Source organism: Sciurus vulgaris (assembly GCF_902686455.1).
Source record: "Sciurus vulgaris genome assembly, chromosome: 11".
NCBI lineage: Eukaryota > Metazoa > Chordata > Mammalia > Rodentia > Sciuridae > Sciurus > Sciurus vulgaris.
Window position 1 is genome coordinate 112,024,993 of NC_136472.1, and position 26,221 is coordinate 112,051,213.

At 44.4% G+C, this 26,221-nt stretch overlaps 2 protein-coding genes across 3 annotated transcripts; both read right to left on the reverse strand.

The window, feature by feature from the left end:
* Window positions 1-11,391: 11,391 nt before the first annotated feature.
* ZPR1 (ZPR1 zinc finger) lies at window positions 11,392-21,845 on the reverse strand. 2 transcript variants are annotated; one of them, XM_079105418.1, is made up of 14 exons: window positions 20,412-21,845; window positions 20,095-20,256; window positions 19,591-19,681; window positions 18,986-19,056; window positions 18,372-18,458; window positions 18,107-18,229; window positions 17,704-17,751; window positions 17,459-17,525; window positions 16,985-17,055; window positions 16,011-16,100; window positions 15,353-15,463; window positions 14,335-14,421; window positions 12,505-12,570; window positions 11,394-11,773 (listed from the first exon to the last, which is right to left on the reverse strand). In XM_079105418.1, exons 1-14 carry the CDS (start codon window positions 20,976-20,978, stop codon window positions 11,639-11,641), a joined length of 1,776 nt encoding a protein of 591 aa, XP_078961544.1. In that variant the 5' UTR covers window positions 20,979-21,845; the 3' UTR covers window positions 11,394-11,638. The 2 variants fall into 2 exon arrangements, with proteins under 2 accessions (XP_078961545.1, XP_078961544.1); XM_079105419.1 differs by lacking the exon at window positions 16,985-17,055 and having other exon boundaries at window positions 11,392-11,773; window positions 17,463-17,525.
* Window positions 21,846-21,977: 132 nt separating this feature from the next.
* APOA5 (apolipoprotein A5) lies at window positions 21,978-24,999 on the reverse strand. Its single transcript, XM_079105425.1, has 4 exons — window positions 24,871-24,999; window positions 24,362-24,442; window positions 24,137-24,248; window positions 21,978-23,649 (listed from the first exon to the last, which is right to left on the reverse strand). The coding sequence occupies exons 2-4, from the start codon at window positions 24,399-24,401 to the stop codon at window positions 22,698-22,700; spliced, it is 1,104 nt and encodes a 367-aa protein (XP_078961551.1). The 5' UTR covers window positions 24,402-24,442; window positions 24,871-24,999; the 3' UTR covers window positions 21,978-22,697.
* Window positions 25,000-26,221: the final 1,222 nt, after the last annotated feature.

Here is a 26,221-nt window from a genome sequence, read left to right on the forward strand (position 1 = left end):
AGACTTTTATTCTGTAGGGGGTTAGGAGCTTTATTTTTTTTTTTTTTTTTTTTTTTTTTTTTTTTTTTAGATTTATTCTCTGAATTTTATTAAAAAACTTCTCATACAGACAACAAAGCTGAGAGAACATTGTAGGGAACATTTGTTGACTTACTGCCTAGATGCCTAGATTCTGTCATTAATATTTTATTATACTTATTTTATCATCTCTTCATCTTTTCTTTCCCTCTTATCTATCCATCCCTCTATCCATCTGTGAATCTTTTTTTGATGCATTTCAAAGTAAATTCGAGACATCGATACAGTTCTCCCTAAATTCTTCATGAAGCATATAATTTAACTACAGTTCAATATTCACTTACAGGCCTTTTCTTTTGGTGCACAATTTATGTTTCAAGAAAGGCCCAGGTCTTGAGTACACACTTACTGAAGTTTTGATAAATATGTGCACCTGTAACAGTCAAACCCTTCTCAAGACAGAACATCTTACCATCACCTCGGAAGTTCCCCAAGCCCCTTCCTGGTCAATTTCTACCTCCCCTGGTTCTCCACAGGGACAACCACTCTTCTGATATTTCTGCCAATGACTCTTGAGGAGGAGCTTCTTCCCCTTAGCATAATGTTTTTTTTTTTTTTTTTTTTTTTTTTTTTATTGTAAACAAATGGGATACATGTTGTTTCTCTGTACATGGCGTAAAGGCATACCATTTGTGTAATCATAAATTTACATAGAGCAATGTTGTTTGATTCATTCTGTTATTTTTTTCCCTTCCCCCCACCCCTCCCACCCCTCTTTACCCTCTATACAGTAGTTCCTTCCTCCATACTTGCCCCCCTCCCTAACCCTAACTCTAACCCTTCCCTCCCCCCCATTTTGTGTCAACCTCCACTTATTAGCGATATCATTCGTCCTTTGGCTTTTTGAGATTGGCTTATCTCACTTAGCATGATATTCTCCAATTTCATCCATTTGCCTGCAAATGTCATAATTTTATCATTCTTTATGGCTGAGTAATATTCCATAGTATATATATACCACAGTTTCTTTATCCACTCATCAATTGAAGGGCATCTAGGTTGGTTCCACAGTCTGGCTATTGTGAATTGAGCAGCTATGAACATTGATGTGGCTGTATTTCTGTAGTATGCAGATTTTAAGTCCTTTGGGTATAGGCCAAGGAGTGGGATAGCTGGGTCAAATGGTGGTTCCATTCCAAGTTTTCTAAGGAATCTCCACACTGCTTTCCATAGTGGCTGCACTAATTTGCAGCCCCACCAGCAGTGTATGAGTGTACCTTTCTCCCCACATCCTCGCCAACACCTGTTGTTGCTCGTATTCTTGATAATCGCCATTCTAATTGGGGTGAGATGGAATCTTAGGGTGGTTTTGATTTGCATTTCTCTTATTACTAGAGATGTTGAACATTTTTCCATATGTTTGTTGATTGCTTGTAGATCTTCTTCTGTGAAGTGTCTATTCATTTCCTTAGCCCATTTGTTGACTGGACTGTTTGAATTCTTGGAGTTGAGTTTTTTGAGTTCTTTATAGATTCTGGAGATTAGCGCTCTATCTGAAGTATGATTGGCAAAGATATTCTCCCACTCTGTAGGCTCTTTCTTCGCATTGCTGATAGTTTCCTTTGCTGAGAGAAAGCTTTTTAGTTTGAATCTATCCCAGTGGTTGATTCTAGCTTTTATTTCTTGTGCTATGGGAGTCCTGTTAAGGAAGTCTGGTCCTAGACCAACAAGGTGAAGATTTGGACCTACTTTTTCTTCTATAATCTGCAGGGTCTCTGGTCTGATTCCGAGGTCCTTAATCCATTTTGAGTTTAGTTTCGTGCATGGTGAGAGATATGGGTTTAGTTTCATTCTGTTGCATATGGATTTCCAATTCTCCCAGCACCATTTGTTGAAGAGGCTATCTTTTCTCCATTGCATATTTTTGGCCCCTTTGTCTAGTATGAGAAAATTGTATTTATTTGGGTTTGTGTCTGTGTCCTCTATTCTGTACCATTGATCTACCTTTCTATTTTGGTACCAATACCATGCCGTTTTTGTTACTATTGCTTTGTAGTAGAGTTGAAGATCTGGTATTGCAATACCCCCTGTTTCACTCTTCCTGCTAAGGATTGCTTTAGCTATTCTGGGTTTCTTATTCTTCCAGATGAATTTCATAATTGCCTGCTCTATTTCTGTAAGGTATGTCATTGGGATTTTAATTGGAATTGCATTGAATTTGTATAGCACTTTAGGTAGTATGGCCATTTTGACAATATTAATTCTTCCTATCCAAGAACATGGAAGATCTTTCCATCTTCTAAGGTGTTCTTTAATTTCTTTCTTTAGTGTTGTATAGTTCTCATTGTAGAGGTCTTTCACCTCTTTTGTGAGATTGATTCCCAAGTATTTTATTTTTTTCGAGGCTATTGTGAATGGGGTAGTTTTCCTAATTTCTCTTTCTGAAGATTCATCACTTATGTATAAAAATGCGTTGGATTTATGGGCATTGATCTTGTAACCTGCTACTTTACTGAAATCACTTATGAGTTCTAAGAGTTTTCTGGTGGAATTTCCAGGTTCCTCTAAATATATAATCATGTCATCAGCGAACAGGGATAGTTTGAGTTCTTCTTTTCCAATTCGTATCCCTTTAATTTCTTTGGTTTGTCTAATTGCTCTGGCCAGAGTCTCAAGAACGATGTTGAATAGAAGTGGTGAAAGAGGGCATCCCTGCCTTGTTCCAGTTTTTAGGGGGAATGCTTTCAGTTTTTCACCATTTAGAATGATATTAGCCATGGGCTTAGCATAAATGGCCTTTACAATATTAAGGAATGTTCCCACTATCCCTATTTTTTCTAGTGTTTTGAGCATGAAGGGGTGCTGTATTTTATCAAATGCTTTTTCTGCATCTATTGAAATAATCATGTGATTCTTGACTTTAAGTCTATTAATATGGTGAATTACGTTTATTGATTTCCTGATGTTGAACCAACCTTGCATCCCTGGGATGAAACCCACTTGATCATGGTGCACTATCTTTTTAATATGTTTTTGTATGCGATTTGCTAAAATTTTGTTGAGAATTTTTGCGTCGATGTTCATTAAGGATATTGGTCTGAAATTTTCTTTCCTTGATGAGTCTCTGTCTGGTTTAGGTATCAGTGTGATATTGGCTTCATAGAATGAGTTTGGGAGGGTTCCCTCCTCTTCTATTTTATGGAATACTTTGAGAAGTATTGGAATGAGCTCTTCCTTAAAGGTTTTGTAGAACTCGGCTGAGAACCCATCTGGTCCCGGACTTTTCTTTGTTGGTAGGCTTTTGATGACTTCTTCTATTTCAGTACTTGAAATTGGTCTATTTAAATTGTTTATGTCCTCCTCATTCAGTTTAGGCAATTCATATGTCTCTAGAAACCTGTTGATGTCTTCGAAATTTTCTATTTTGTTGGAGTATAGATTTTCAAAATAGCTTCTAATTATGTTTTGTATTTCCATCCTGTCTGTTGTGATATTTCCTTGTTCATTCCGAATTTTAGTGATTTGGGTTTTCTCTCGTCTTCTCTTTGTTAGTGTGGCTAAAGGTTTATCAATTTTGTTTATTTTTTCGAAGAACCAACTATTTATTTTGTCAATTTTTTGTATTGTTTCTTTTGTTTCAATTTCATTGATTTCAGCTCTGAGTTTAACTATTTCCTGTCTTCTACTACTTTTGGTGCTGTTCTGTTCTTCTTTTTCTAAGGCTTTGAGCTGTAGTGTTAGGTTGTTTATTTGTTGAGTTTTACTTCTTTTATTAAATGCGCTCCATGAAATAAATTTCCCTCTAAGTACTGCTTTCATAGTGTCCCAGAGATTTTGATATGATGTTTCTTTGTTCTCATTTACCTCTAAGAATTTTTTAATTTCCTTCCTAATATCTTCTGTTATCCATTCATCATATAATAGCATATTGTTTAATCTCCAGATGTTGGAATAGTTTCTGTGTTTTACTCTTTCATTTATTTCTAACTTCAATCCATTATGATCTGATAGAATACATGCTAGTGACTCTATCTTCTTGTATTTGCTAACATTAGCTTTGTGGCATAATATATGGTCTATTTTAGAGAAGGATCCATGAGCTGCTGAGAAGAAAGTGTATTCACTCTTGGTTGGATGGAATATTCTATAAATGTCCGTTAAGTCTAAATTATTGATTGTGTTGTTGAGATCTATGGTTTCTTTGCTCAATTTTTGTCTGGAAGATCTGTCCAGTGGTGAGAGCGGCGTGTTAAAATCACCTAGTATTATTGTGTTGTGGTCTATTTGGTTTCTGAAATTGAGAAGGATTTGTTTGACATACATAGATGAGCCACTGTTTGGGGCATAGATGTTTATGATTGTTATATCTTGTTGATTTATGCTTCCCTTAAGCAGTATGAAATGACCTTCTTTATCCCTTCTGACTAACTTTGGCTTGAAGTCCACATTATCGGAAATGAGGATGGATACTCCAGCTTTTTTGCTGAGTCCATGTGCATGGTATGTTTTTCCCCATCCTTTCACCTTTAATCTATGGGTATCTTTTTCTATGAGGTGAGTCTCTTGCAGGCAACATATTGTTGGATCTTTCTTTTTAATCCAGTCTGCTAGTCTATGTCTTTTGATTGATGAATTCAGGCCATTAACATTCAGGGTTATTATAGAGAAATGATTTGTTTTCCCGGTCATTTGGTTCATTTTAAAAATTTTGTTTATTTATTTGTTTGACACAACTTGTTTCCTCCTTTATTTGACAATTCCTTTAGGATAATTCCTCCCTTTGCTGATTTGCTTCTTTGTTTTTCATCTCTTCCTCATGGAATATTTTGTTGAGAATGTTCTGTAATGCTGGCTTTCTTTTTGTAAATTCTTTTAGCTTTTGTTTATCATGGAAGGATTTTATTTCATCGTCAAATTTGAAGGTAAGTTTTGCTGGGTATAAGATTCTTGGTTGGCATCCATTTTCTTTCAGGGCTTGAAAAATGTTGTTCCAGGCCCTTCTAGCTTTTAGGGTCTGGATTGAAAAATCTGCTGATATGCGTATTGGTTTCCCCCTGAATGTAATTTGGTTCTTTTCTCTCACAGCCTTTAAAATTCTGTCTTATTTTGTATGTTAGGTATTTTCATTATAATGTGCCTTGGTGTGGGTCTGTTGTAATTTTGTGTATTTGGAGTCCTGTAAGCCTCTTGAACTTGATTTTCCATTTCATTCTTCAGATTTGGGAAATTTTCTGAAATTATTTCATTGAATAGGTTGTTCATTCCTTTGGCTTGTTTCTCTAGGCCTTCCTCAATCCCAATAATTCTTAAATTTGGCCTTTTCATGATATCCCATAGTTCTTGTAGATTCTGTTCATGATTTCTTACCATCTTCTCTGTTTGTTCAGCTTTGTTTTCAAGGTTAAATATTTTGTCTTCAATGTCTGAGGTTCTGTCTTCCAGGTGTTCTATCCTATTGGATATGCTTTCTATGGAGTTCTTAATTTGGTTTATTGTTTCCTTCATGTCAAGGATTTCTGTTTGGTTTTTTTTCAATATCTCTAACTCTTTATTGAAATGATCTTTTGCTTCCTGTATTTGCTCTTTTAACTGTCGATTGGTGCGATCAATCAATGCTTGCATTTGCTCTTTCATCTCATCATTCAATGCTTGCATTTGCTCTTTCATCTCCTCGTTTGCTTCTCTGATCATTTTAATTATGTACATTCTGAACTCCTTTTCTGTCATTTCTTCTGCCATGCTGTCATTGGGTTTTATTGATGTAACATCTAGATTTGTTTGCAGCATTTTCTTTCCTTGTTTTCTCATGTTGTTCAGATATCAGTGGACCGCTGAGATATTGCAGATTTCCTCTGTTGATTTACAATGACCCTGAAGATTTCTATATATATCCCCTCTTAGCCTTCAGTAGGCTGAAGTCTTGGAGGAGGTTGATAATGCGGTGCTCCACAAGGAAGCTGCCTCTCTAGGAGTGATGGCCTTCAGGTGGGGTATATTCCCTGCTAGTGGGCAGAGGTGCCTCCACTTGTTGACCAATGGTCATCCAAAGGGGACCTAGGCTGTGGGCTGAGGCAAGGCCTGTTTGGGCCTGAGTCTCTGGTTTTACCGTCCTTGTGGGAAACCTCACCCAGCAAGGAAGACTCACCCGGTGGGGAGGTCTCGCTGGTCAGTTTCCTCCTAGAGGTTCCCCTCAATTTACAGCTACCGCCTGGGCTGGGCTGCCTTCCTCTGCAAAGTTTCCAGGGGCCCGGCCCTACCTCCTGGGCCTGGGAGCCTCACCCTTCGCAGATGAATCTCCTTAGGCTGCCCCTCCTCAGAGAATTTGCCCAAAGGCCTGGAACCTTCGCTCCGCCCTAAGCCTGTCTCTGTGCGGCTCTTCCACCCAGAAGCCTCCTAGATCCTGGGACCCTGTTCTGCACCTAATCGCCTGGCTGCGTGGCCCCTCCTCTGAGCAGCCACCTGTGGCCCCGAACAATCGCTCTGAGTCCCAGAGACCCGCCACAGGCCTCTTCCTCCAGACAGCCGCCCAGTATGCCGGTGCGGTCACTAGGAGTCCAAGAAACTCACTTCGTGCCTCCTCCTCCCACCAACCACCCGTAGCCCGGGGCAATCAATCACTCCGAGTCGAAGTGACCCTGCCCGGTCCTCCTCCTTCTCCAGATAACCCCCCGGGTGTTCAGGAGCAGTCCCTCTGAGTGGCTCTGAATCCACGTGACCCGCTGCACGGGTCCTCTGGGCAACCGCCCGGAGCTCTGGTGTGGTCCCTCAAGACCAAGCGTCCCACCACGCTTCTCCTCCAGGCAGCCCCCCTGTGTTCAGGAGCTGTCACTTTAAGACCAAACAACTCACCACTCGCCTTCTCCTCTGAGCAGCCGCCTGGAGCGCTAATGCAGTCACTGCGAGTCCAAAGGACCCGCCGCGCTCCTTCTCCTCCTTCTCCTACTCCTCCGGGCAGGCCCCGGGGTTCAGAAGTGGTCAGAGTCCAAACAGCTCGCCACGCAGCCCCTTCTCTGGCAACCGCCTGTAGTTCCCGTATAGTCACCCGAATCCAAGCGGCCGCTCCTCTTCCTCCTTGTCCTCAGGGCAGGCCCCGGGGTTCAGAAGCGTCGTTCTGATTCCAAACAGCTCGCCGCGCGGCTTCTCCTCTGGCAACCGCCTGCAGCTCTGGCGCAGTCTCTCCGAATCCAAGTGGCCACGCTCCTCTCCTCCTCCTCAGGGCAGGCCCCGGTGTCCTGAGTCCACACAGTTCTCCCCGCCACTCCTCCCCCGGGCAGCCGCCGGAGCCCCAGTGGCTGCTCCGAGTCCCAGCGCTGTGCCGAGCGGCCTCCTCTATGGCGCTCCAGCGGGGGGAGGGGCGTCTCGCCGGCAGTTCTACTTCACAAAGTTTCCTGCGTTCCGGGACCCCCGTCCCATCTGGGGTGCCCCCCCAGGGGGTGAGAGTCACCCGGCTACTTTGAGTTGGTCCCAAGCGTCTCAATATCTCCTCTCTTGAATCCTGAGTTCTGGAGCAACACGTAATGCAGCCACCCTCTAGGCCGCCATCTTGAAAACCAGGAGCTTTATCTTAATCAGCTCATTTAACCCTCACAATTCTCAGACAATTTTATTATCCTGTTACAGATGATAAAACTGAAACTTGGAGAAATGCAGGAAATTGCTGGACTTCACACTTGCCATAACATGATTCTTGGGGGGTAGGGGATAGCCAAATGAGGTGCAAGAGGTAATCCACCTCTGTGAAGTAAAATATTGGCGCTCATGTTTTATTTTTGTCATACTTAAAATTTTGCAGTATTTTTGTCTATTTTGTCAAGTAGGCACTGTCATACTTTAAAAATAAATACACCCATCTTGGGATACATGTTCAAAAAATTTCTTCACTTATTTAATACAAAACAGGCTTGGAGATTACTGCCTTGTAGCATGTCTTTGGGGTGGCAGGGAGTGAGCAGTTTGTAAGGCTGAGAATTGAACCTAGAGCCTCACGTGCAATTGGCAAGCACTCTACCACTGAACTACACCCCCAGCCCAAAGCATGAACTTTTAACCACTGAGCTGTACTGGCTGGCTACAGAAAGAAAGTCCCAGAAAGGAAAGCAGGGTATGTCTCTTAAGGGCTTGTGAGGAGACACTGGACAGAAAATAGGGTTTCACTAGGTGCAGGGCCCCTGAGGTCTCCAGAATGCTGACTTGGCTTCAAGACCAATTAAATGTCTCTTAAACTGAACTCCATAGCCCTGCCTCCACCGTAGTGTCAGCAGGCACTTGAGAAGTCTATTTCTGCTCCAGTGAAAATCAGCAGCACAGCCCTGTTAGTCCCATCAGTCCATCTTCTTCCCATTCCTGTCTTCTTCAGTTCCAGCCATTTTACCCACTGACAATCTCAGCCCAATAAGACCCAACCCTACCACACAGGGCAGCAAAGCAGGATCAGATGAGTACGTGCCCAGTGGCATGGCCTGAGCTCTGCTCTTTCCCTGCAGTTATACCTAATAAATACAGTAATTATGGACTTGAGCTAAAAATATTGAGTGCTGGTTTCTGAGTCTGACTGGACCTAAGTTTGAAGCCTGCCTCAAAGAAGCTACATTTCCTTCTGGAAATTACCTAACCTTTCTAAGATTGTTTCCCTATCTGTAAAATGGAGATAATTTGTTTACTTATAGTTGCTTTTTCCCATAAAGGACTTAAAGTAGACTTTTTAGAATTTTTGTGAGAATTTTATGAGAGAATGTATATATAAAGCACTTCACAATTACCTCACTTACTCCTCACAAAATCCCTTGGAAGCAGATGTCACTAGTATCCCCACTTGATAGACCAAACTCAACTCTGATGCATAGAATAAGCACGGGCTATTTTCACAGTTGAAAACTTCTTTGCTGTTGAGAAGTATTTAACATTTGAAAATAAGAATAAACTCAAGTACTCTTAAACACCACTGGCCTATGAATATTCTCTCTGATATGTGGATGCTAACACACAATAAGTGGGTGGGTGGGGACAGAAATCCATTAGATTGGACAAATGGGAATGAAGAGAAGGGATGGGGGATGGGAATAGGAAAGACAGTAGAATGAATCGGACATGACTTTCCTATGTTCATATATGAATACACGACCAATGAAACTCCACATGTACAACCACAAGAATGGGAAGTTATACTCCATGTATATATAATGTTAAAATACATCCTACTGTCAAGTATAACTAAAAAGAATAAAGAAAAAAATTTATTTAAAACATCTAAAATTTAAGAAGACATCCTTCCCTATGATGTGCAATAGGCTACTGACATATCACAGGCTACAAAGAGGGATGTATACTGACAACGTTATAATAGAAGTCTTACCACCACTGGTCATCAGTTAGGCCAGTCAGTTGCGCCTCATACTTATTCCCAACACTCACCTCATGGCTACCACTCAGACTCATCCCAACATAGGTATACATTCAGTATTTACTGTAGTTCGCAACTCTAATGTACATTAGGAAGAGGCATGTTCTCACAAATGGACCACTCGCTCTTTCAAAATAATCAGAAACTTTCTGCTTACATTTTATTCTAATATCTATAATTGAATCTAATTTTTTTAGGCAGGTACTTTGACTCCTGTGACTTTAAAGCTGGGCCCTTCCCCTAACTTAATACCTACATATTACCTTCAGTGCCCTAGGAGGGTTCCATTGAGGACAGATGGTTCACAATCTGTGGAGGACTGCTTTACAACAGATTTATTAGCCATATGCCATGATGTAAGCTCGTATCCCAACAGGCTTTGTGAAATGTGAATGGAGTTGAGAAATACTTTTAAGAGATCCTGGCCCTCTCAAGATCAGGAAGCACCTTAGTCTGGCACCTGGTCCTCTTTTGCAGTTTCAGAAACTCAGGTTCATTTCCCAGTAACTGGACAACAGGGTAGTGACAGGATGAAATTCAGAAAATTGCTTCATCCCAACCAAACTAAAAAAAAAATGAGTTAAAAACTAGAATGCCATTGTTTTCCTTCACATTGGGAAATGAACCTGACACTGGGCTCATCTTCACAGAGCAAACGTACTCCCTACTCCGGGGGGATGTCTATTCAGGCATTCAAGAGACCAAATGATACATTAAGTTAACTGGAAACGCAATTATCCTAAGAGTTATAGGAAGCCTAATCCAAGTGTTACAGCTTTAAAGTTTGTTAGTCACTTGCCAACCTGAGTCTCCAAATTCTTTAAAAACCACCTTACTCATGCCCTTCCTTATAAAAATCAGACATATAACTATAATCGAGTTAGACCCAAATGAACAGTAACATGCCAAAGAATCCATAGGGACAGGTGTATGAGAGCAGAAGCTTAGGAAACAAATACATTTATGGTAGAGGAAGGAGGAAGACATTTCAAATAAAGAATGATGAAAGTAAAGGAAAAATCAGAGATGAACTATAAGAACCAAGAAAAGGGTTGAAAAGAGCTGATTCACTGAAAAGCAACAGAGTAGACAATAAGCACATTTTCCAGGTAGAAAATCAGTTGTGACCTTTGGGAATAGTTTTAATAGAGCTGTGAGAGTAGACATCTGATTACTAGGTCATCTATAACTAAGCAGTTCTTCAAAGTTCATAGCACAAAGCAACAAGGTTTGTGATAGCATCTCAATTAACTGGCTTTTATTTGAACATTCCACAGCCTGCACCATGAAGTATCACCCTTCGTTCCTGAAGGGCAGCAGACCACAGTGCAAACAGCACTGGCTGGGGGGCCCAAGCATCAGATCTTTAACTTCCCAGCAACTGCAGGCAGCCCCCAATTTTACAGCCTCAGTGTTTTTGCATTTGCATTTCCTCTGTCTGGAAATCTCTTCCCCCAGCTACCCACTGGGTGCGGTTCCTTTACCTATCTCACTATGCCTAAATGTCAAATTGCCATTTACTGAAATCTTTCCTGACCACTGGATTTGACACACTTGTGCCACCTCCTCTAGCACTACCCGCTCCCTCCCTGCTACACACTCTTCCATAACACTGGTAACCATCTGACATACCATCTTCCTTATCCATTTATTAAGTTTTCCCCTCTAGACTTTTAGGCTCCTTGAAATAACATTTACTTTGTCCACTGTTCTGTGGTATGCCTGGCAAAAAATAGGCAAACAAACATCTGTTGAAGGGATGAATGAAACGCCAGTTTCGATCCCCAAGATACAGTGGCTGCACTGGAGAAAATGTTCTATAGGAGGATGAATTCTAGTAGCATAATATCCAACTAGGACAGAGTGGATGCAGAGGCCAGTGTTAGTGGAAAGCCATCATTTTACTTCAGTATTCAAACTCCAGAGGACAGAGCACTGCGTGGAGGGAGGGTAAAGCGCTGACAGAGAAGTGATGATGACATCGTCCATGCTTCATTCTTGGGTTTCTTCTCAGGTCAATTCAGAACCTCCAAAATAAAGTCAAGTAACACCACAGGCTTGCACACACATCACCAGCCGTTTAGAAAGTGTGCCTAGATCTCTGAGGTGGGCCAGGTGTCCTCCGCACCCGAGGAAGGGTACAGCCAGTTTTTTTTCCAACAGTGATAAATAACCCTGCAGGATGAGCTGTGCCCGAGCTGGCCAGTAAGTCACCCACTGCTATCGCTGTGGGGCCAGGCCTGCCTCGTAGCCCTCCGTCTTCATGTCATTGAGCCCTAGCTCCTCATTTTGGTCAAAGGTGCGCTTGTAACGCTCCACCTTCATCTCCGGATCTTCTTCAGGTGCATAGACATTCTGCAAGGCCGAGGACAGAAGATCAGTGTGTGCCCTTCTCCATTCCTCCTCTCCCAGGCAGCTGCCAAATCCCAGTTCCCTAAGAAGAGAATGGCCTCCTATCCCTGAGGGCTACACTATAGTAGGGGGGCAGCAACAGAGCCCCCTAAGGTTAGGAGGGAAACAGCCTGGCCCCAGGCAAAGGCAGGCAACAGTCCACCTAAAACATTTCACATCTGTACCTTCTTATGAAAAGTGTGGCAATGATCTTAATCATAGAAAGAACTTACATAACAATTTTGTCTGACCCTATAAATACTTAATAAATGTTAAAGCGGGGTTGAGGCCCTGGGTTCAAACCCCAGCACCACACACAAAGTTAAAAGTTCCAGTAATCAACAGATTAACTCCCCAGCTAGCTTAAAGTCTCTCCGTTTTCCCATTTTGGTCTCTGAATAGGGCACCATCTCTCCTCACTCTACAGTCAGATTTGCAAAATGAAAATTCCAGAGTTAGAGGTAAGAACAAGAAAAAGGATGAAAGGAACCTAAGAGAAGCCTGTTTTCTTCACGTAAACTTAAAGCTCTTCCCACTTTCCCCCCTTTCTCCTTTATCTTCTTTCTTCTGGCAGTTCTCTAAGGAAGAGCAGTCCATTTAGAATTAAGTCTTTTTAATTTCTGGGGATATGATAAACATTCAAAGAAAATCAGAAAAATATATCTCCATTAAAAATCGAGGAAGGTCTACCGTACCTGCAAATAACTGTTGCCTGCTGGATCATTCATAATAAAGTGGGCCTTCATGTTACCCTCGATGATCTACAGGGAAGAGAGAATACAGCAAGTAAATGTTACATAGCCCCTGACAGGAAAGAGCTATGACTGGCCAGACAAGAGTCAAGTCAATCTACATTGCAAAATCCCCCAAAGTTTTAAGAATTGGTGAAATTAAGTACCTCTGGAATTAGAGTGGAAAGGAACTAAAATAAGAACTGTTTGAAAGCTATTCAAGAAGCAAATCAACACCCCCAATCTCATCTCCTACTCCCAGTGGCCAATAATTGTTTTTGTTTCTCAGGGGATACTACCTTAGGAATCTATGGATTGAAAGACACTGGGCCAAGTAAGTAGACAGAAAAGAATCAAGAACAAGGAGGTTAAGTAAAATACACTTACTGGAAATAGGCACAGACATATCCCAGGCCTCTACCCACACTCAGCTCTCAGAGCACTGCCAGTCACAACTTCATGCTCAGGACAGAATGGAAAATGGCCACTGATGGGTCTCTGACTAGGCCTGGAGGAAAGCCCTAACCATACTGGGGGAACCTGGACAAAATGGCTGAGCTAAAGATGCCTTCAATGAGCCCCATAACAAAACTCACCCCCAGTGAGGTTTCTAGCCCTCTACTTGTAAGCAGTCAAGGCTTACCAGGTATTTGAGCAAAGCAGCTAACACTGACAGAAAATTTAAATGGGGAAAAAAACAGCAATAAAGGAAACAAACTGTGCAAGAAACCCCCCCCCACAAGAAAAAATAATTAGATCCTTAATACAAAATGCTATTTTTAAAAAGGCAAGGGAAGGACAGTCAAAGACACACATGCACCCCAAAAAAGCTCTTCAAAAATCAAGACACAAGTGGAAATGAAAAACTCAACAGAAGGGATGGAAAATAAAGTTGAAGGAATCTTCCAGACTGGAACAAAATACTAAGAAAACAAAAATAGAGTAAAAGTAAGTAAATTACAGTTGGGCACAGTGGTACCTGCCTGTAATCTTAGCAACTCAAGAGGCTGAAGCAGAAGGATTTCAGATACCAGGTCAGCCTGGGCAACTTAGCAAGATACTGTTTCAAAATAAAAAATAAATAAATAAAAGGACAGGGGTAGCTCAGTGGTAGAATGCCCCTGGGTTCAATCCCCAGTACCAGAAAAAAGAAAAAAATAATAAGCAAATTACCCAAGATCAGACAAGTAGGTCTAACATCTAAAAGAACAGGCAGAAGGCTCTCTTCCAAGAGAATAATTCAAGAATGGTTCCTAAAACTGAACTACATGAGTATTCCAGATTGAAAAAAATCCAGGTGCTTAGCACAGTGGCCAAAACTTATCCAAAACAAGGCACATCCTGAAATTGCATATCACAGAGGACAAAAAGATTGTAAGAACAGATCATATATGAAAGATCAGGAATCAGAATGACTTCAAAATTCTCAATAGCCAAACCGGAAACTGGACGACAGTAGTGCAGTATCTTCAAATTCTGATGAAAAAAATCATTACTATCCTAGGATTCTATTCTCAGCAATCAATCAATCCAATGTGAGGGTGGAATGAAGAAATTTTCAGACATGATAGGTCCTAGAAACTTTATTTCCCATGCACTCTCTCAGGAAGCTACTGGAGATGATGCTCCAGCAGAATAAAGGAGAAAACTAGAAAAAAGATGAAATGAGATAAAGGAAACCAAAAGAATTCCCAGCATAATGGTCAGATGTTTAAGTGGCAAGAGATGCAAATGTGGTATCTTATTCACAGGAACCTCAGGACCCTGAGGACCAACTGACCAGTGTCTTCTCACCTGGTCCAACTTTTGGCTGAACTCCTGCAGTTTCTCTGACTGACCAGGATTGGAACTGTCACCCAATGTGAAAGGGTTCTTGGTTACCTGCAATAAATGACATCCAAACTGCTAAAATACTTGCTTTATGGTTAGTAGATCTGACCATAAACCCAGGCAGGGAGTGGTAGCTGGTGCCCAGTCCAAAAAAGCTTGGTCTCCATGTATCCCATAGCACCATGCTGACCCAGGCAGCTACTCCTAGGAGTTTACGGGATCAGTCTGCCAAAAAGGCAAAACGAGTCACGTGAAATGAAACCTGGAAAACTGCTCTTACAAAATTTAATCCTAATTTGGAAAAGAAATGCAAAGAAAAGTATAATTTACAAAGACAAAAAAAAAGCTTAACAACAGAATCAATTAAGTAAAATGATTAATCAAGAAGATAAAGTATATAGTCAATCCTAGGAATCCACATGGGATTGATTTCAGGACATTCCCCAGACACCAAAATCTGTGGATACTCAAGTCTCTTACATAAAATGGCACAATGTTTGCATAGAACCTATGTACTTCCTCCTGAATATTTTAAATCATCTCTAGATTCCTATGATACACCTAATAATGTAAATGCCATGAAAATAATTATTTATTATATTGTTTAGGGAATGATGACATATTGAGTATGGACACAATTTTTTTCCTAAATATTTTCAATCTGTGATTGGATACTGAGGACAAACTTACTAACATGTAAGTTTTAGGTCATTGAAGGACCCTCATACCCTATTTTATAATGAAATAAACGACTTACCAACACCACAAAATAACTATATCGTCCCGGAATCAGGCCTGGGAATTTCCATTGAAAACTTCCCTAAAACTTCTCTTCACAATCCAAAACAATAATTAAGCTCTTAGACCAGTTTTAAAGCAAAGAAATCCTCAGTTGTCAGCACCAAAACTAAGATGTTTGAGGTCTTTCAGCTCCTTTTCCCATAGCCACATTGCTGCTGTATACTATACTCAGGGTACTCACCAGTTCCCGGATATCTTTCAGGAGCCCCTCCAGGGTGGTGAACTTGCCCCCCAGGACAGCCATTCCCAGTTCAAATTCCAGCTCTGGGATTTCCACACTACATGTCTCAGACTGTAAGATGAGAGGTTAAATTAAGATCTGTAACAGGGGCTGGGGATTCAGTTCAGTGGCAGAGCAGAGAGTATTAGCAAGGTCCTGGGTTCGATCCCCAGCATCATAAGTAGAATTTTAAATTAGAAGTAAAGAAGGCCAATCAGAGGCTTCCTATCAAATTAACACCACCAGTGATAGCTTGGGGACAATATCAGTTGTCCCAGTTTTCTCTGACTTCCCAGCTAAAGACTGAGACTCACTCCTGTCCATCTTAACCACCAAAATGAAACCAGCTTAATAAAAATAAGCTGAGTCACAGCTCCACACTGTCAGGTACCCTGTCTTCAGGGGTTACAGAAGTGAAAAGCTTTCAATCAGAAAGAGATTATGGGTCACCTACTGAACCTGTAATTCCAACCATGGATTAACCCTGCTCAGGGATCCTCAAACCCAGGGAAGTAAGGGGATCCCTAATGTCTCCAAACATTATTCCGAAAAAAAAAAAACAATGCCCCCTACATAAAGACAGCTGTATGAAGACACTTTTCCAAGAAGGTGGTTGTACCTTGAGAAGGTCTCTGGTCATGTCTGAGGGATCTGTGATGTGGAGTGTGATTTTGGTTCCCAAGGGTTCTACCGCTCCTCCAGATTTCACCTACAAAGACAGTAGTCGGGAGCAACAGCAGAGAGACAACTGAGCCTCACCAAATGCCAGGGAGACCTCAGACTTACAGATTCTTAGCCTCCAATTTGGCTGACTAATAACTACCAATGATAGAATCTTCTAAACCAACAGTGGCAACACTCACTCAAACCACAAACACCAAGAGGTGGCCAAGCCTCAGGAGCATATCAAACTTAGCCCAAATTGCCAAGAAACTCTGAATTTACTTTTTAAAGAAATGTGACACTTGGGGGTTGAAAGAGACTTTTTTTTTTTTTTTTAGATTTCTTTTTTTAGCTATTCATGACCTTTATTTTTATTAATTTATATGCAGTGCTGAGAATCGAACCCAGTGCCTCACACATGCTAGGCAAGTGCTCTACCACTGAGCCACAACCCTAACCCTGAAAGGGACTTTTAAGCATTTATTTCAGGCCTTTCACCTACTGCATCCAAAGTGTAAATCCCCTTTATAATGTTATGTTTAAGAATTTAATCAGCTTATGCTTGACTATACTTGGGGAAAGGGCATTTACAACCCACCAAGGTATCACAACCAATTTTCGGACGGCTACTCCATCATGGAATCAAAACCTGCCTCCTTGAACTTCAACTCCTCTAAGAAACAGATCAAAAATCTTTCTCTCTTCCATATAATCAACCTTTTATATGTCTTAAATGAGTTAAGGTTTCTCTAGCTTTTCTCCTCTAGGCTAATTCTCAGTTCCTTCAAGGGCTTCTTACCCTTCACTAAGTCTAAGAGAAAGACCCAACCTATTCCATCCTCCAGTCCTGAAGGAGATTTAGGAAGGATCAAAGTTATAAAGGGGTTACTCTTAAGCCAGTCTTCTTCCCAATCTATAGAGCCTACCCACCTCATTAGTTCGATGTCCACAGTTCTCACAGTTGGTGGCCATGATGATAACTTCCTTAAAGTGGGGGATTTCTGGAAGATGCAGTTAAGGAAATTTGCTTCCAGGAGAGCAAGACCACCTTCTGGGGAAAAACAAAGCCAAACCCCACAAAGACATTGGACCCAAAACTATAACCTCTCACAGGGGACAGCCTAACTCTGACAGTCCTCCAGGAGAGAACATGTTCTCTGCCTATGGCGACCCCTATTCAAAAATGTTTGAAGACATGGCTTAGGTCACATACATGAGCCTCAAGATCATGGCCTACTTTTCTTTTTGAACTCAACAGCGAGGTACACAAACTAATCAAAGACAACATCCTTCTTGTTATGTGGAATAAAGCATGCACTTTTCTTGAAAGGATTTTCCCAGCCTGCATGTAACCTTCATGCCTGAGTCAGATGAAGAGCAACCCAACTGCCTGACAAAAGATACGTACTAGCTTCATGTTGGTCTGAGCAGGGGCATTGCATTCTGGGCAGTTTGTGTTGAACTGAAGTACCTGAAACAAAATATGGGGACACAGGGTGAGCCTCCCAGGCGGGATGCTCAGGCTAGAGACATTCAGTTGGCAGGCTAATGGTCACCCATGTTGATGGAGATGAAGAGAGAAAATAAATAGCATCAGTCTCAGCCCACAACACTGCTCCTTCCTGTCAACAGGAACCAACATGACTCACTTCATTTCTGAGATCTTCCTCTTCTGGCTTCTCTTCTGGTGCTTCTGTCTAAAAGAGCAGAGATGTAAATCACAAGTTGACAAGCAGACCTCAGTCAATGTATATTTCCCAGTACCCTGCCTCAAGAGAAAAATGCCCTCACTCAATTTATCAAGTGCCAACTCATGAGTTAGAGAAGCCAGAAAGTAATACCCCAATCAAGGGAAAAGGCCTCAAGACAGGATCACAGCTGCTGGTATCTTTTTTGTGAAGTTTATCCTAAATCTTGACATGAGCTAGATGAAAGGTACAAACAAGCTATCAAAGGGCAGTAACAGCAACAAAGTAAGTTTCCACTGACTGCAAGCAATCCAGGGACCAAGATAATTCCAGAGCATTTTTCTGGCTTGTTCAGTCCACTTACTTGGAGTCCCAGCATCTCTTCCTGCTGCAGGGTCCGGTTGTAGTGTGTGATCACTAGGGCATCATCTTTCCGGGGAGCATGTGGATTTTCTACAAAGCTGTTCCCAGAGGGATCATCAATGATCTAACGGAGGAGTAAAGACAGAATAATTTCAACAAGAAATCATACAACCCTCCACCTACCATAAGACCACAATGGAAAAATCCCAGTTTTAATTATCACTCCTCCCTTAAATCAAAAGCAACTACAGTCCCTCAATACTTACCAAAGTGAAAGGGGAAGCCACTTTCTTTAGCTCCTTCAGTTTGACAATGAACTCATCAATTCTTTCAGCTATGGCTTCTTCATTTGCCTACCATGAACAAAGTAAAAGCCTCAGCCCTGGTGGTATACCTCATGCTCCAACCCTGTCCTGCCTAAGTCAATTCCCTCAGGAAGTCAACACCTGTCTTAGTGAATAGAAACATAATGATTCCAACCTCACGGTAAGTACACAAGACTGAATTTTATAGGTGCTGCCAGCAGTCTAATTTCTCACTCATTCCACCACTCAGCACAGGTACTCATGCCAGGTAAGGGAATAAACAATACATAAGTCACAGTCCTCTGACAGAGCTCTTCAGCCAGTCAGGCAGACAGATGACTAAATATTAATTATATTATTTCTGTAATAACAAACATAAGCTATAAAAGAATACCCAGGAGCACAGATAATTCAAGGGGATCAGAAAGGGCTCTTCTGAGGTAACATTACATTGTCTGAGATGAGATCTAAATATACACTGGGAGAAAAGGACAGTAAGCACAACATATGCAACATCCTGGCAGTTACACTCCCACTGAAAGCTTGTTCAAAAAGTTCCCCCATAATTAGCTCACCCTTCGTGTGGGTTGGTCCTGCTCCAGGCCAGAGATAGCACGGTTGATCAATCCTTCAACAGTGGTCAGAGCTTGTAAACAAGAACAAAAGACAAGACTTAGCTCTGTTACCGAGTGCCTACATGACTCTAGGCAATTCACCTAAACTATCTGGGCCTTGATTTCCACATCTGTAAAAGAGGCCAGCCGGGGCTGAGATTATGGATCAGTGGTAGAGGGCTCACCTAGCACGTGTGAAGCACTGGGTTCAATCCTCAGCACCACATAGAAAAGAATGGATAAAATAAATGTATTATGTCCACCTCCAACTAAAAAATATATTTAAAAAAACAAAGAGGCCAGCCACTATGTTCCATTCATTTCTAATAACAGTGATGCCAAAATTCTAAAATAAGAACAGTATGTTCTTACCATTACCCTTTACTACCTTTAACTTTTTACCCAAGCTTTCTGTTCACGTTAAACCAATGAAAATCACAATAATTATATGGTCAAACTGATGCACAAGCCACTAGGCCTAATACCAGGTGTTTTGAAAGAAAATGGGTAGGATTCCAATATGTGTGAACAGTCCAAATCTTAAACAATCCTAATCTTAAACTTACTTCCCTTCTGGCTGAAAGCTGGAATTTCAAAATCCAGCTCAGGTATCCTGGTGGTAGCAGAGTCAGTCTTCACCACTTCTCTGTTCATGTCCTGGGCAGAAAAGAAACTTTTGGTCCAAGAGGTCAGCAGGACAGCTTCTCCCAAAAAATAACCAGACTGTCCCTCTCCATCAGATCTCAGCCCAGTTGTTTCTCCCTCTCTCCACTTGGGAGGGACCAGTCAACTACTTCGAAACAGTTCATATCAGTATGTGAGCCAGACTGCCTAGATGGTGAGAATACTATCCACAGTAATTCCTGTTCATTTTATAACCTGACAAAACCCCCACTTTAACAAATCTTATCTCGTTTAAGATGACAGTAACACCACTTTTTACAAGGGAGGGAACTAAGGCTTGGCTACTGAGGATTTATTCCGAGTCCAACGACATGAGGCACAGAGATTTGACTCCAGTACTCTTGCTCTATTTGGGACAGTGGGGGCCTGCTTTAGTCTCCTCTCACCTCCAGACCCCTGACGCTCAAAGAATAGCGCACTCCCTGGTCTTGGATCCTGCCTGCCGACTGTATCTCCGTGTTGCTCCAGCCACAGTGTTCGCAAGAAAAGGAGCTCACGATTATTTCTCTGAAGAAGGGGATCTTCGTGAGCAAAAGTCGCGTCATGCCCTGGAAAGCAAACAGCAGGGAAGGAAAGAATCAATGAACTCGCTTTCCCTGCACTTCTCCTTCTGAGATTGGGTCCACCTAGCTGGGTGGCGGACCCCCTGCCCCGGATCGCCTACGCCCGACCCTCCCGCGCACAGCCACGACCCCAGCCTCACGTTGCGATAACAGTTCATGCACAGCGACTCGATCTCGGTGGGTTGCTGCTCCTCGTCCTCCGCGCTGATGGGCCGAAACAAGTGCCCCGCGGAGGGTGGCCGGGCCCGGGCGGGCGAGAGGCCGGCGGCAGCCCCCGGGGGCCCGGGCTCTACAGCCCCGCTGGCCGACATCTCCCACACGGGCAGCTCACGCCACGGCTTCCGGCTTCTGTTGCTCTCGAGGCCCCACCCCTTCCGCTGCTCTCGAAGCCTCACTTCCGCAAGCTGCTGTCCCCTCCCCTTCTTAAAGAGACCACAGACTTTGGGCCCTCGGGAAGCAGTATCAGACAAGGTTTTCCGGTTCCCGGAAGTAGGGGGACCCGGACTTCTATAGTTAGCAAGTTCCACTTCAACTCGGCTCCCACTTTCGCTAGGATGTCTTTTCAGATATAGGACGGTTTTTTTTTTCTCTTTCGTAATGCCTTCACGGCACTGGGAGCCCAACTGTTGGTCCATAAGTCTGACTAGGAGAGCCTTGTCGGGAAGGGGACTGGCCTCTTTCTGGAATCCTGGAGGAGGTGCGATCATAACTGGACTCGTGTCGACTTATGGACCAGACGCTGCTTGAACTTCAGGACCTCTTTTAGTCTCTAGATTCCGCTCTCTGGGTCGCTCAGCTTCTTCCCTTCCCTCAATTTCCTAATCCTCTCCCTTTCTGCTCTTCCCTTGCCCTATTTCTGCCCTTCTAAGCATCTTCCCAAATTCTAGTCTCAAAAACACAGCCATTATTTTTCCTCCCAGTCCCTCATCCCCACCACACTCAACTCACCTCTTCATGTTTCCTAACAACAAAAACACTCTTTTTTGGAGTTGGGGGTAAACTTTTCTTCCTCTCCCTGTGCAGGGGCCACAACCCAGTTATGTAGCTGAAAGTGGCTAACTCCTGGTGTCAGGGATAACCAGTCTGCTGGCCTGAGGAACCCAGATTCATGTGGGATCTGCTGAGAACCCTGCACAGGCCAGGCATGCATGCTAAACCATGAGAAGATGGTGCTGGACATGGTAATCCAAAAGGAAATGAATGTGTTTACCCTTTCCTCTCACCCCCAAGTTCATAATTCCCGGATGATCTATGATGCCTCTGAGTGTGTGTATATGAGTGGGGAGAATTAAGAGTTTGTGGCTTCTAAGGAGGTCAGTCTCAGAAAAGCCATTCAAGTTCTGGAACAGCAGGAATAAAAAAGACGGGCCACCTCAGGATTCTCCAGTCCACCAGGCCACAGCTACTGCAGTGACAGCCTGTATTCCATGCACACCATCCTGTAGAATGCAGGCTGTTGAACAATACAGGTGCAGAGGAAGGGCCTCTAACACAGCACCACTGCCCACCCCCCAAGTGTGACAGACATCTGTTGTCAAGCACCCTGCGGCAGAGCCCAACCAGAGCCAGGCCTCTCTGGCAGACCATAATTGGGAGGGGTTCCATGAGAAAAAACAGCAAGGGATTGGAGTGAGCGATGGGCATACTTTGGGAACAGTGGTGAGGCTGCTGCTCTCAGGCATGGTCCAAATGAGAATCACACCAGGTCAACAAACTTTCATCATAAACATCTATTTCCTTTGAGTCAGAAGTCTACACTTCAGCCTAGGAGTCAGGAGGGAGGGGCTGGAAATGAGAACATACAGCATGCTCCCCAGAGGGTTTAAGACGATCCCCGGTTTGAAGGGCTCAGTCCCTTAGGTGCAGAGCTAAGGAACTATGGGCTCGGCCCCATCCCATCACTGTCCCCACCATTCACACCCACCAGCATCACAGCCAACAGGGATGTAAACACACCATAACATGCTCTCCTCGTCATATTTTCCTCCTTGCTCTCTTCTATTCCCCCAAGAAGACAAGAGCTCCTCTGTGTGGAACAGTTGTAGCTGTGACCATCAGGCAGCCTGAAGTGACAGGAGCCAAACTCCAGGATGTAGTGGCACAGGCTTCCTCCACCATCTCATAAGGCTTGCAGACAATCTCCCACACACGCAAGGCCTCTCTCCCTCCCCACTCCCTTCACCCCTGAATGTTGCAACTCATGAAGATTCCCAAATGAGCACGGGAAGCTGGGTTTGCAAAGCCTGGTGAGTATAATGCATCCAGATGGGGGAGTTGAGGAGGCTGGATATGCCAGGGTTAGTACTCCCTTTGGTGGCCTCACCTATCCTATGCAGGACCCTCCACCCTCCGCCCAGCAGGTCATGCTAGAGGCTCAGATCCAGGGCTTCTGGGACAAAGAGCTGGTGAACCCAGCAAGTAGACCTTCAGGATTCTCCCAGATGGCTATGGCTCTGGTCACTAAGGCCATAAGTGATGTCTTCCCACAGGTCGTCCAGACGGTCCTGCAGCTTGCTCAGTGTCTTGCCATTGTCTGCTTGTGGGAACTCTGGGGAGAAGGCGCTGTGACCTGGTGGGGGTGGCGCCAGCTGCTGCTGAACTTCCTTTGTCTCCTGGTCGATGGCGTGGGTGAATGCCACAATCTGCAGGAAAGTGTCCTGGCGGAAAGCCTGCAGTTTCTGACGTACCTCTTCTGAGAGCACCTGGGGGTCGGGACTGGCCCCCTGTTCAGCCCCATCAGCGCTGGCACGGACAAATGCACTGAGCTCATTGCGCAGCTGGTCCAAATTCTGCTGGATGCGCGTGTGCAGGGCCCTGGCCTTGAGCGTGAGTTTCCGAGAGAGTACCTGCACACAACGGCTAAGACGTGCAGGGCTGGCAGCGGTGTGCGGAGCTACACTGCGGTGTAGCTCCTGCACATGGTGCCCAATTCCAGTTACCAGGCGCTCGGCATACGGGTGGAAGATCTCTTTGACTCGGCCAGTGTGGTACAGCACACGACTCTGCATTTCCTGCAGCAGGCTCAGCACTTGGTCCACGCCCCCCAGCACCTGGGCCTTCGTGTCTTCTCCTACCACGCCCAACTGCTCCTGTAGTTCCTGCGCATGCAGGGCCACCTGCTCCATGAGCTCCATGGTGTAGGGCTTCAGCTGCTGCCTCAACCCCTCCAAGTTCCAGCCCACAAGCTCATGTATCTCTGCCATGTAGGGCTCCAGACGCGCCCTCACCTCCTCCAACTCCTTCTGTAGCTGCTGCCGCATGCCTGCTGGGTCCTGTGCCAGCAGAGGAGGCTCTTTGCTCTGTCCATGCAGGGGGGCCAGCTTTTCCAGTAGTTTGTTCATATTGCTGAAGTCTTGCTCGAGGCTGTCTTTCAGGCTCCTGGGGAAGGACACAGACATCCAGGCCGTCAGACTACTAGCCCCGGTCATCCCCTGTCATCAGAGACATCAAGCACTAATGCAGAAACCAAGGAGGAAGGACTGTGGCCCCAGAGCAGGGGTTCTAGTCTTAACCCCCAAACAACTGCAGCTTCTCACACACAAAGCACAAATATGAGGCACCTGTAAAGACCTACAACACTGTGCAAGGAAGTGTCACATACAAGTACCAAGACTCTCACACCCTCCTGGCATTCTGGGACTGCAGAAAGGGTCCTCTCCATTGATCTCAAGTCCCTTGCCTCCCACAGTGGGCCTGGGGGAAGCAGCTATAACCACCACAAGGCCAGGGTTCGGGGGCTGGAGTCAGAGGGCACTGGAGCCCTCTGAATTTGCAGGCAAAGCAAGCACTGGACTCGGGCAGTGCATCATTCCATGGCCCAGTTCCCTCCTCCCCCTCACCCGTACCCCTTGCCCCAGCCACTCACGCAGGCTCCCGTGGCAGCTTCTGCTGCTGGATCTGCTCCATCATGCCTTTGTCCCTGCTGCTCTGGCTGAAGTAGTCCCAGAAGCCTTTCCGTGCCTCAGTGGCTGAAAATGCTGCAAAAAGGGATGGAGTGATTAGGGGCCAGGCTGCCCTCCCCCAGGGTGGATGCATCCCTCAGTCCAACCTTCACCCACACCCACACTTTGAAGTCTGGTTGGAGACCCACCTGAGAGGAGGACCAGAGCCCAGGTGAGGACTGCAGCCATGCCTGTGATTATGGACTCTGATAAGGAAGGTGAATGGAGGCCTGGTCAGGGTAAAGAAGAAAAGGAAGGGATTTGTTCTAGGGGCTGCCTGCCCTGAATCCTGTTAACTCTTCCCTGAGATGTGGGGAACAGAGAGCTGTTGTTGGAAAGGACCAACCTAGGTGGATCGGGGAGGCTCACTTCAGTCACGAGGTAGGGAGTATGAAATTTAACAACCTTGCTCATGTTCCCTCTCCACCATCCTCCCCAGATCCCAGCCTGGGAAACAGCTCCCAGCTCCCTCACTTGCTGTCTCCCTCACTTCCTGTCTTCATGGCTGGGAAGACTGAGGAATACCCAAGGGAGAATAAGCCACTCTGCCAAAGGGCTCAGGAAGATGTCTTAGTCCCTACTCCCAGCTCTCTCCTGAGGCCTCCTGCTGTCCCCTCCCTCAGGACTCGATCCTCATCCCTCTGCCCCAGCTGCTCACCTGCTCAGTTCTGGGCACAGAGAGCAGACATTCTGCTTTATACCGTAGGGGCCTGAGCCTGTGGCAACAATTGCTTTAAGCAAATACCACGTGGAGGTTCAAAGAAGGATGACCTCAGCTACCTCCTAGCTTCCCTCTGGTCCTTTTCCTGGCACCCAGAGGGTTAATGAGTTCTCTGAAATACGAACTGCCCCAGTAGAGGTGCTTCCTGGAATACTAAGAGTGGGACTGAACTCACCCAGTTTCCCCCAAAACCCATGACCTGTAGCCTCCCACTGACCTGCTGGTTGGCCCACCAACAGACACAAGTCTGTCTGCCAACAGCCCTGCTCTTACTCAACTACACGGAGGCTCTCTGCTCCAGCCAGCCAGCCAGGGACAGTGTCCAGTTGCTGGCAGAGTCTGAACAGTCTCAACAGCTCCCCCACAGGTTACTCAGGTAGCCTAGAGAGACCCAGCATTTATGGGGTTAAAGACCCTCCCATCTCCCAATTTTTGAAATAATCCTTAATCTAGCAATAATCGCTATCTGGGCCAGGGATCCTGGCCCCAAGGGATTAGAACAGGAGAAGGACATTCCCCATGGGAAAAGCTGAGCTCCACCCCTAGACCTCTGAGGAGGGGAACCCCAGAAGTCCAGATCTTTCTCTAATGACAAGCTCCCTCCATATATACATATATAGCACCCATTCCTAAGCTCATCCTTCTTGCCCCTAAATGCTTTTTTTTTTTTTTTTTTTTTGAGACAGGGACTCACCAAGTTGCTGGACTTTTAACTCACCATCCCTGGACTCAGCCTCCCCAGTAGCTGAGACTGTAGGTACACTACCACCACACCCAGCCCTAAATGTATGTTGAACTGATCCCCTCCCCTCCATTCCCACACTCTCACAGCCCCAGTGGGCTCTCACCTTGATCTCGCTCAAAACACCCAGTGGGTCTTTCTGCCAAGGTCCTATGCATTCAATCTGTCCTTTCCTGTGGCTCATTTTGACTCACCTCTAGTCTCATCTCCTGCCACACACAGCCTTGGCATTTGCTGACCACACCACCTCTTTTGGGACCTGAGCCTCTATGCTTGCTGTTCTTTCTGCTTAAAGTAGCCTATCTCCCAACGAAAAATTCACTTCCTTCCAATTTACTTTGTATTTAGGATTAGACTCAGGTGCAAATGACCAAGAGGGAAAAAAGGAAAAACAGAACAGCTTAAGCAAAGTGGAATTTTGTTTCTTCATCATGTAAATGTAAGCCAACCAGGGCTGCTTCCATCTTGTTGCACTGTCGTCCTCAACAAGAGGCTCTTGTCCAAGCTCCAGCTCCAGCCATCAAATCCACCTCCCAGGCAGCAGGA

What these genes read in the sequence shown, in the direction of transcription:
- ZPR1 (XM_079105418.1), bottom strand. Translation starts at nt 20,978, where the DNA reads ATGATCGCACCTCCTCCAGGATTCCAGAAAGAGGCCAGTCCCCTTCCC. An exon ending in GTGGACATCGAACTAATGAG is followed by an intron (nt 16,101 to 16,984) that starts GTGGGTAGGCTC and finishes CTGTCTTTGTAG; the next exon opens with GTGAAATCTGGAGGAGCGGT. An exon ending in TGACCAGAGACCTTCTCAAG is followed by an intron (nt 15,464 to 16,010) that starts GTACAACCACCT and finishes CTCATCTTACAG; the next exon opens with TCTGAGACATGTAGTGTGGA.
- APOA5 (XM_079105425.1), bottom strand. Translation starts at nt 24,401, where the DNA reads ATGGCTGCAGTCCTCACCTGGGCTCTGGTCCTCCTCTCAG. An exon ending in GGCTCTGGTCCTCCTCTCAG is followed by an intron (nt 24,249 to 24,361) that starts GTGGGTCTCCAA and finishes CCCTTTTTGCAG; the next exon opens with CATTTTCAGCCACTGAGGCA. An exon ending in AAGCTGCCACGGGAGCCTGC is followed by an intron (nt 23,650 to 24,136) that starts GTGAGTGGCTGG and finishes GTCCTTCCCCAG; the next exon opens with GAGCCTGAAAGACAGCCTCG.